The sequence below is a fragment of the Tachypleus tridentatus genome, chromosome 2 (genome assembly GCF_004210375.1).
Source record: "Tachypleus tridentatus isolate NWPU-2018 chromosome 2, ASM421037v1, whole genome shotgun sequence".
Taxonomy (NCBI): domain Eukaryota; kingdom Metazoa; phylum Arthropoda; class Merostomata; order Xiphosura; family Limulidae; genus Tachypleus; species Tachypleus tridentatus.
This window is the reverse complement of record NC_134826.1, coordinates 150161980-150173534: the sequence shown is the minus strand read 5'-3', so window position 1 is coordinate 150173534 and position 11555 is coordinate 150161980. Positions and strand designations below refer to the sequence as shown.

Sequence of the window (11555 nt, the reverse complement as noted above, 5' to 3'; positions counted from 1 at the left end):
ATTTACAGACTTCTGTATTTTGTGTTATATTTATAATGTTCTATCAAAGCAAAACCCGAACTGGAAGAACATAAAATGTAAATGGATATATGTATTATGATATATTTCAAATTATTACTAATCTCACATGATTTATCGTTATTTTACTTTTACATTTGCATGTGTTAACAAATTAATTCGAACTTTGTCTATTAGTATTGTTAATATTCCTCAATTCAGTTACCGGCTTTTTCAGGAAAACAGGAACTACGTTTGAACTTAAGTGATTTGCAGTTTTGGTATATCGTGCATAGAAACTACTGGTGACAGTGAGGAATGGAGTGGTGTCACCGCTGAAACCTTGTGAATTATTTTAATTTAATACATTACTTGACACCAATAGACAACAACATATATATCGTAACGCATTTTTAAATAACATATATATTATTTCACTCCGTTATTTCTATGCCAGGTAGTGTAGAGACAGTGATTGCCACTGACATGGCTACTGATCTCAAGGAAATATTGCAGTTGAAGTTACAAACTTTAGCAGATCGGCCATACAATGAAATGGAACCGATTATTACAGAAATATTAACGCTGATGTCTACATCGTCTTGTCATTCAAGCCTTAGACAACTTGGCGACGATCTTCCCTTGTCTTTGTTGTTTGATGTAGTATTTTCTATACCAAATCCAAGGTAAGTCATTTATTTCCTAAAAGTGACTGAAAGGATTTAGATGAAAGTTTATATATATTTGGCCTATGACTCATTGTAGAAGTCACTTGTTGATGGAGACTTAACGTCATGAAAAAAATTCCTATTTGTGGGCATGGGACTGATTTTTGACACTATTTTTGCTCTTAACTCAGTCAAAAATAATTGAATATTTGCGCAACTTGTCAACAATGTTTCACCTTTTCTGGTACAGCATGGTGTTTTCTTCTTCTGTCCTTTCCGCTTTATTCTAATGCTTTCTGCTCCATTGTCTTCTTACCATACTCCTATGCTTAACTGGGACCTGTTTGATTTTTTACGATCTTTACTGTCTAGGTATCTATACCATTGATTTCTCTACTATTATTTTCCATTGTACTTATATTGATTCCTCTACTATATTTTTCCATTGCACTTGTATTGATTCCTCTACTATTATTTTCCATTGCACTTGTATTGATTCCTCTACTATTATTTTCCATTGCACTTGTATTGATTCCTCTACTATTATTTTCCATTGCACTTGTATTTATTCCTCTAGTATTATTTTCCATTGCACTTTTAAGTTAGAGTTTTGAAAGTCATCAACTGCATTGTTTCCAGTAAAAGATCTTTCAAGCTACAGGTGCAATGGGGATCCAAGCACACAAGTCTCCTAACCACTCTAATGGTCAACCATGGAGAATCCTCATTGGTTGGGCTGAGCACAACACATCAAAAAGTGGGGCAGTGGTGACACTGTCAGTGTTGGGTGGGCCAACCCCTCTAAAGAAAGTTCATACTACTTGTGCCTTCCTTCTTCTTTTAGAGCCTACTCTATTGAGTTGAATACAAATTGTACAGAATTCATATTCCATAATTAATGTGTCCTCCTTCATCTGAAGTCTGTTGAGGTGAACATACACTATAAATAACTGTAATACATTACTGATGTGTTCTTCTGCAACCATTGTCTATACAGTAGAGTCATGGTGGGCCTATACTTTTTATTTATTGCACTATTATCTGATAGTGCCTTACCACGTGTAGTGTGGTTGGTGCGCTTGTGTGCAAGTGCTTGGATGATCATATTTTAATTTTACACCTATTCCTGTAACACATTGGACTCATTTGTCTTTTCCCTTATATTCCATGCAAAGAGCCTACGTTGGTCGACGCAACGTGTAGTCTTTCATGGGTGTGCTTTTATGAAACACTTGCCATTGGGTTTCACATACCATGGACTACCTTTTGGGTGCATTCTGAAGGGAGGTAATCTAGGTAAACTTTTGCACTGGCACCTTCACAGATTTAGTGTGGGATTTTAGCAAAACTGTATGAAGAAGTGAGTTATGTTGGAAGTTAACATTTTTCGTACCTAAAAATACATCTCTGATTATAGACACCTATTCACACATTCCATCCCATCTTCCTCACTTTTGTCATACATTTGTATTGGCTTGTCAAAGAATGAAGTTATCACAAGTGCAAGTGTATGGAGAGAGTTAATACACATGGAGGTTGTACTGCCCTCCTATTGGTGGAGATGTTTTGTCTCATGATGACATCATGATGCATCCATACAGTTAACATTAAAATGTGATACTAAGTGGGAGTTGCTTTAAGTCAAATAACATGAAAACCTCTTAAGGTAGATGCACAATAAAGATAAGTAAACTAATTTCCATGTGTAATTAGACTAAATGTTTGAAGTATACTGTTTTACGTAACATTAGAGTAACCAGTTAACAGTAACTTTCAAAGATTTGTTATTCTTTGAGGTAAGTACATTGCAGTCCAGTTATTATATTTTCAAGGTTTAGAATTCTAAATGAAAATAAGAACAGCACAATGTGCAAAACGTGTTATTTAACAGATATACACATTTCACACGTATTTGCCCTAAAATGAAAAATTGGGGTATTTCACAGTGATACAGTAATGCAAAATATTTTGAAAAATCAGGCATGTTTAAGTAAGCATAACTCTTTTATTTAATGTAAGTACATATTTATTAACCATGTAGTACCTTGCAGACAACCAACAAAAATGTTTTACTAACTAGTAATTGAAGGTTCTTGGATAACAAGCCTACATATATATTTTATGATAAGTTGCAATACTTAGCCCTTCTGCTATAGGTTCATTGTGATATATCTGAGTTTGTCTACACACTTGCACATGTTAAGCATTTGCACTATAACTTGAGATACAGCATGTGTATATTCACATTTGGTAGATTTTAGTAAAAAATACATGTATTTTGTATAAAAAAATCAGATCTTTCAATGAAATAATTTTACTAAAGACTTGCTTGTGAATAAATAGTCTGTTTCATTACTAGTCAGAGTGCAAAGTGATTTTATGTTATGATTAAAAAACTATTCTTCATTCCAAAAATCTCAAATATTATTTGTGTAATCTATAAAACCTTCTAAATACATTTGAAACATTTGTTTTCAGTAAGACTTTACATTTTGTTATTTTCTGTACTCTAACTATGTGGGGAGTGTCACTTGACCAACCTTGTAACCATCATAACAAAACATTAAGAAACAAATATAAATTGTGCTTTTTTCATGCTAGAATGAGTATACATTGTAATGTTAAAATAAAAATGTTTAGTTTAAGTAGATAAGTCTCATAACACTATACATGAACCATGTATTTTATTTTTTATTATATTGACCTTCTAGTCATGCCTACCTAACATTACATGGTGGGCATTGATGAGGTGCATGTTCATTCAGGTCATATAACCAGTAATATAAAATTAACCTTAAGTCTTCCCTGTCTTGACTGTGTTTTAGTGGACTAGCATGTTGTAATATAGTCACATTTTAATTATTATACATGTATATAGATTATTACTATTTAGAAATAAATTTTTAAACTTATTTTTCTTAAAATATAGAACAATAAATCAAGAAGTAAAGCAAACAATTCTCTTCTCACTACGACCTTTGTACTCAGTTGTTGCCAGACGTAGACTGTTAAGCCTTTTAAAATTCTACACACTGAGGATCTGAAACAAATGTTTTTAAAGTTTTATATTTACAGTTGAATAACCATAAAATCCTAAATAATATGCTGATACCACAGATTTTCACTATAATTTATTAAACTTAGTAACTAAGATATATTTAAAGTTAAAAAAAAATAAACTATGAGCAGACTAAAGATACAACCTACTTTCTTAAAATCTTGGATTGAAAAAATGTGGGACATTTTCAAATATTAAAATGGCTGAGGAAACCACTCGGGGGACATTCTAAGCTGTTGCTCAGTTATTCACATGTCATATACTGTAGTAAGAGTGTATATGGGGCCATTTAAAAAAAAAATGGAAAGAGTTGAATAAGGCCACCATGTTTGATTCAGTACATACGCCATATCTCAACAAAATAGAAAGATATAAGTTCTTATTTTATATTTTAGCTTGTCAGTATTTGTAAAATGAGTTCCATATTTGTATGAAACTTTTGACTTGGTATTTTGACATCACAAACATGTAATTTTAAACAGTGCTGCATTTAGCGTACTACATGACTCACTAAAATATATATTTGTATTCTTTTAATATTTACTTTTAAATTATAAAATTAACTCTTATATTAAAATTTAAATTATAATCTGTAGTTTGATTCCAAACATACTGACATAAGTTCATAAAATAGTAGTTCAATATAATTTTGAATGCAAACAAATGTGATGGCATGACCTTTGACCTGTGACCCATCACAAAAGAGCTAAACAGAGCAAATATTTAATCTCACTTTCACAACTAGCAGTACAAATAAGTATAATAAACAAAAGATTGTATTGTGTAAGGTGTGAGACTTACAAGAGCTAAAGAAATTACTAGAACATGAGTTTTTATCAATGTATGTAGGTCCCTCAGAAATAGTTCATTTTTACTAATAGAGCCAGATGTTATTCTCTGAATATCTCTTAACATGAACAGATGTTACTAAACGTAATTTAAATCTTGCTCCTTTAAGATGAGTGGCAGAACCTCAACTCTTAACTCTTTTCATAAAAGCAACAAAAAAATTTTCAAAAAATACAACCCAAACTGTAGGTTTCTGACTGTTACTAACTGAAAAATATCTACTAATTGTTGAATATCTGTGCAATTCTGCTTTATCAAGTCCTAACATCATTATCTTAATAAGTTGCCATTATTTTATCCCAAGAAAACATTCTTTTTTTATATTGGGAAGATTAATTTACAACTGTTATCTGACTTGCCAACAAGAATAATTCATGTTGCTGATTAAAAGCAATGTTGTTTTTCACCTAAAAGAATCTGATAAATGGTCTTTTAATTCTCACATAGCCTGGTTTGCCTTTTGAGGAAAGTGAAAGCTATAGAGCTGTTCGATGTTCAATTGAGGAACCATGAGGAACAAAATTATTTTGTTTTTTAAGTAAAGAGGTTAAAAATGTATCGTGCATTCTGTACCATATAAGTATATTAGAGATAATTTGTGTGTAAACAAAATTATTTGAATATTTTATGGATTTCAAAAGGTAAAAATTTGGGAAAATTTGGTGGAGATCCTGGAATATGAATGAGCCTACAAGTGTTGAGAATGGTGTTTATGAATGAGCCTACAAATGTTGAGAATGGTGTTTAATGTATTAAAATATTCAAAAGCAGAATATGAAAATAAAAAAAATATTTATAATAATAAAAGTTTTTTATTGCATTGTGTGTAAAGAGCTACATTTAAATTGGATGGCTGTTTTTTGTCTTACTTGTAACTATTATAAACAACAAATGACTTATTGAAATGTACAATGGTGATATTGCTAGGTGTTTTATTACAAGCTTTACAACAAGGTGGCAAAAAGTCATTCAGCTAACTGAATCTAAGGACAGTGTGTCTAAAGTTAGTCTGTCTTACCCAAGTTAGTATGAAATAAACATTTTAGGATTATTTTAACTTGTTTCTTTTCAGTCAAGAGAATTGTCAGTTTCTGGAACTATTTACTAAACTGCTCTCTTACACAACGCCAGACGTACTAGTAACAAGATTTTATAATGAGCTTATTAAGTGCCTCTGTCACTCTCATCCAGAAGTACAGAATGTAGCCTTGTCCCAGGTAAGATACAGGAGTCAGAACCAGAAAAAATGATAGTTATGACTACTTTCTGAAACATGATTTGTAAATCTCTGAAGTATTAATTTTTCTGTAACATTAATTAAAATTAGAAATGTATGTACCTTGTAATTATAAAGACAATTATGGTGTGTTTTTGGTATAAATTAGTGTAATATTAAGAAGTTATTTGTCATTATATGTTACCCACATATATACAAGTAAGCATATATTACAATCATTGAATTAGACCCCATTTTTTCAAGCTTTTTTACATCCCATGTTTGATATTCTGGTACAGCCTTGTTCAATGTGAATAGATGGCTCACCTGAATTTTGAAGAAAAAAATTGTATAATAGGATTGAATTAACAATGCATTACTGCGACAGTAATGTGACAATTTGTGTAAATGCAGTTAAAAGAAAAAGTGACCTGAAACAAACATTCTATTACTTATTGAGATATCAAATTTATGCTTTTATGTAGTATATCTAATTAAATTTATAATATTTTAAGTGGAGCTAATTAGCACATCAATGATGTCTCTTCCAGCTCCCAACTATAACCATCCATTACAAGTGCTACTCATGTATTCATCTAATTTCTTCTTGAACTCATTTAAATTCTCTTACTCCACCACACTTGAAGGCAAGTCTTTCAAAAGCTAACCACCCTGTTTGGAAAAATAATGCTGTCTAAATTGTAGAGGATTGCTACACTGCCAAAATTTGAACTTATGATCCCTTGTACTATTATGTTCACTGCTAAACACGGAAGTGTTTGATATTATCAACACCATTAACAGTCTTAAACATCTCATTCAAATCCCCTCTGACCCTTCTCTCCAGAAAAAAGTTTAGAGAATTTAGTCTCTCCTCATAGGACAATCCCAGGTATCATCCTAGTGGCTCTTCTCTGAACCTTCTCCAGCAATTCAGTATCCCTCTTGAGAAAGGGAGCCTAAAACAGTACACAGTATTCTAAATGAGACCTTACAAGTGATCTATACAGTGAAATGATAATATCCCTTATATTCACTATTTCTATAGGTGCTACCCAAAATCTCATAAGTATTTGGGCTGCGCTACTTGATGCGAGTATCATTCCTTCTTGTTTTATTAAACACTGTTATAACTTAGTGTTTTCCTGGATTTCAATTTCATTGTAGCTTTAACTTACTCTGAGAAAAGAAATTTTTAAAGCTTCATTGAGAAAGTGAAAGAAATTACCCTGGAGATTTATTATTTAATCTGTAGCATAAGTCTTGCTGGTTATAAATGTAGAAAGGACTATATTATATTGGGGTAACACAAGGAACTTGACAAGTAAGGTTTCACATAGTGTATTCCTGCTTCTATGTTTTGCATAATTTAACTACTACTTGTCACATCTCCAATTCTACCTCATTTTTCTAGGTTGTCAGGTGTTCCAAAGACCCCTCTGCAGCTGCTGAGATGATGTCCAAAACAGAACTTCTGACATGTATTATTGAATGTCTTGCCATTGAAGACATTAATATAGCTCAAAATGCTTCTACTGTACTAAAGAACCTTGGAAAAGACATTCAGGCTCTCCACGTGTTCATTTCCCAACCAGTCAAAGATGCTATCGATGGTGTACTTCAACAAGGAGACATACCTCGACTTAGAATGTTAGAGGTAAGTCATTCAAGTAAAAAAAAACAAACTCATTTGATAATTATTTGCTTTAATGTGACAGCTTCCAAGACATACACAGTTGAAGTTGGCTTTAAAACAAAGATGTGACTTTTATCTTCAGAAGAACATTTGATATCTTGTTTGACGTTTTAGCAACTGACTTTCTTTAGTAACTTGCAACATGCACAGCCGGAGATGCACATTTAAGTGACTGCAGCATGCACAGTCAGAGGTGCACATTTAACAACTTAATTAAACTACTTTATCATCAATGTATACAAATAAAATTGGCATCAACAGATAGTAAATTAAACTGTAATAGTATAAAAGGTTTAACTTCTGAATTTTCTACAGAAATATTTTTAAATTCCTCAATCTCCCCGAGTACCCCTCAATGTACATTCCTGTATGTGGTGAGAGAACCTCCTTGAGGAAGTTCTGTTCTTACAGTTTTCCTCCTCTAAACATCCACCTGTGTGTGGTAACCTGTGAAGGGGAGGAGAGAATCCTGGTGGTTGAGGGGTCAAACTCCAACACACCACTTTGGTCTTGAATTAAACGGGTGGTCTTGGGGTGTCCCCCCAGGATCAATTGGCTAGTCCATTTGGGCCAGGGTCAACTGAGTACCAGCATAGGACATCCACAATGAGTGTTGTAGACATTGTGTCTGACACTGGTGTTCAGGTATAATGCTCACGAAACCCTGGCATTGTTGCAGTGCCCTTAAGGCACTGTAGTGCATCCCCTTGTAGAGCTCCATGGTGGGTGGGGTCAGTGGGCACCGAAAAATTTTCTATTTATTATGAATATTATGGATACTCCTAAAACAAAACAAAAAACACAACTTGAAACCATTGAGAAAAACCTGACTACTGGAAAATGACCACACATTGATGAATCTGTACAGCCTAACTCACCACTTGAATCTGTCCCACGATTCCTAATTTTGTATTCCTTAAGTAACAAACCTCTAGGGTAGATGTCCCCATTTTTTATTCAGAAGGGCTTGCTGGCTCCCTAAATCGGTTAAAAAGCTACATTCAGGAGACATCTTAGTGGAAACATCTTCATCATAGCATTTCAAACTAGTCACGACATCAAAGGCCTTGGGGACATACCCATTGAAGTTACTCCTCATTCCACTTTGAATACTTCCAGAGGAGTCATAGTTGAAAGAGATTTAAGGACTGTTCCTGAATCGGAGATCCTCGCAGGTATCACCAAGGTGTCACAGCAGTACACCGAACCTTTACTCAAAAAGATGGAATTCTGGAACCAACAAATATTTTAATACTAACATTTACTGTACCATGTCCTTCCACCACAATAAAAGCAGGATATCTGAATTGTAATATGTGACCTTATATTCCAAATCCTGTACGATGTTTCCATTGTCAATGATTTGGTCATTCAAAACAATGTTGTCGTGGTTCCTTGACCTGTGCCCATTGTGGTGGTAAAGACCATAATGCCACCGAAGGCCAACTCGAACCACATTGTGTAAAGTGTAATAGTACGTATCCTTCTTATTTTACCTCTTGCTCTAAATGGGTAGAAGAAAAAGTGTCTCCAAGACAGTTAACAAACTCACACATAGGATTGAAGATTATTATAACCTATTCTGTCCAGAACGTAATCTATTCTACTATTACAGTAGGAGTCCAAACAGATCTTACCCTATCCACTACACAATCTTCACCAGCAAATCTTTATTAAACACTTCACAAAATCAACACAGTTCACGAATCAGTGTCTCCTTCCATCTCTGTCCTGACCACACCTTCCAGTCGTTGCCGAACTTCACCTTCTTCAAGTCAAGATGTTTCCATGGGGTCTCCCTCTCTTGATACCCCAAAAATTAAATAAACCATTTGTCCTTGCCCTCAATCATTAGTACGTGTACAGATAAATTCAGACTCGACCATTCAAGCTAGAACAGGATCCATAGAGGACGATAGACCCACATTCAATAAAGAAAAAAAAAAAACAGTCATAAGCAGAAGGACTCTCTACCGTCTTCTCCTCTGAAATAATTACACATGGCCACACTAATCCAATGGAACTGTTGAGGTTTTCAATCAAATGTGACTGACATCAAAGATCTGATTGACTTTTATCATCCCACATGGCTTTCTTTGCAGGAAACATTTCTGCAGCCTACAAATACAGTTACTATCTGCCACTATTCATAATACCAGAATGTCAGGCTATGTGTAGGACAGGGACATGGGGGAGTTGCATTGCTGGTTGATCAGCATGTGCCCACCCAGTACCTGTCATTGACCACACCCTTGAAAGCTGTAGCCATCTGTGTCTCCTTTGGTTGTACCATCACTATTTACTCTCTATACCTTACACTTGAAATGCACCATAATCAATCAGACCTCAAATCCCTCATTGAGCAACTGCCTACCCCCTTTTTAATCTTGGGAGATCTCAATGGGCATAATCCCTTCTAGGGCGGCTCCCGTATTGAAATGAGAGGTTCCTGAACCACAACCTGGCTCTGAAATCAATACTAGCTCTTACACATATTTCCATGCACCCAGTCAGTCATTTACAGCTATGGATCTTTCTGTTTGTTTCCCTTCGCTACTCATTCACTTGTCCTGGGAGGTTGACATTAATCCACGAGGTAGTGATCATTTTTCAATCATATTATGAGAGATTGGCCGTGCGACCCAAGTACCTCGGTGGAAGTTGGTCCAGATCAACTGGCCTTTCATTACTCTCTCAGAACTTGATCCTGCCATCTTATGTAAATCATCCATAGATGATTGTATAGCAGCAGTAACCAACAGTATTATACAAGCTGCTACTCAATGCATCCCTAAAACCTCAACATGTTCCCCATGGCATCCCCACCCTTGGTGGAATTCTGCCTGTTCTATAACATGAAAAACTCAGAAGCGTGCTTGGGATAAATTTTGAAGATATCCCATGCTCTCAAACCGCATTGCATTTCAGCAAGCCCGTGCACACTCTCAGCAAGTTAGACATCAAAGCCAGAAGGAATCTTGGATTAAATACACCTCCAGCATTTCTTCATCCACCAGCACAAATGTTATGTGGGATAAGATCTGGAGGGTGAGTGGAAGATATACTTCTGCCCCCTCTCTATCTTAATATCTGATGGCCACAAAGTTGCAGATGCACAGTGCATTGCCAATACTCTTGGGGACTTCTTCTCTTGAGTATCTAGCTCTTCAAACTTATCCCCTTCCTTTTTAGCCATTAAAACACAGGCAGAGCATCTGCTTCTTTCCTTTTTAACTGACCATTCCTATGACTGCAACCGCCCTCTTACACTGATGGAACTCAAACTTGCAATTCATCGGTCTGGCAATACATCAGTCAGACATGATAATATCCATTATGAGATGCTATGCCACCTTTAATTGGATATGGCAGAAAATGTCTATCCAGATGCTTGGCGACAAGCTATCATACTCCCTATTCTGAAACCTGGGAAGGATCCAATGATTCCTTCAAATTACTGTCCCATTGCTTTGACAAGTTGTTTCAGTAAGATCTTAGAGAGGATAATCAATGTCTGCCTCATTTGGTTTCTTGAATCAAACAACCTCCTCTCACTTACTCAGTTTGGGTTCCAAAGACAATGCTCTATGATAGACCACTTAATTCACCTTGAAACATCAATCAGAGAAGCCTTTTTAAGGCGACAACATCTTGTTATTGTTTTTTTTTTATTTACAAAAAGCTTAAGATACAACATGGAGATATGGCATCTTACAAGACCTTCACTTGTATGGATTACTTGGCAACTTACCCCTTTTTCATCCAGCAATTCTTAATGAAGCACCAATTCCAAGTCTGTGTGGGCTCAACACTTTCTCATTTTTTTCCCACAAGAACTTGGAGTCCCTTACGGCTGTATTCTGAATGTCACACTTTTCATTATAAAGATTAATTCTATCAGTGAACAGCTACCCCCTTCAGTTGTAAACGGTCTTTTTGTTGATGACTTTCACATCTCATGTCAGTCAGCAAACATGAGGTTTATTGAATGGCAGCTACAAACTGCAATCAATCAGATACTGAAGTGAATCACGGAAAACAGTTTTAAACTTTCACTCTCTAAAACCGTTT

General features: G+C 34.9%; 1 protein-coding gene across 2 annotated transcripts in view; it reads left to right on the top strand.

Annotated features, from left to right (window-relative positions):
* Positions 1-261: 261 nt before the first annotated feature.
* LOC143245352 (26S proteasome non-ATPase regulatory subunit 5) overlaps positions 262-11555 on the top strand; it is a 36689-nt gene continuing 25395 nt past the window's right edge. Inside the window, exons 1-3 of one of the 2 annotated variants that reach the window (XM_076491596.1) lie at positions 262-683; positions 5645-5789; positions 7203-7445. In XM_076491596.1, the coding sequence (XP_076347711.1) occupies positions 448-683; positions 5645-5789; positions 7203-7445 (624 nt within the window). In that variant the 5' untranslated portion in view covers positions 262-447. The remainder of the gene's footprint in view (positions 684-5644; positions 5790-7202; positions 7446-11555) is intronic. The other variant, XM_076491597.1, reaches the window with a different exon arrangement.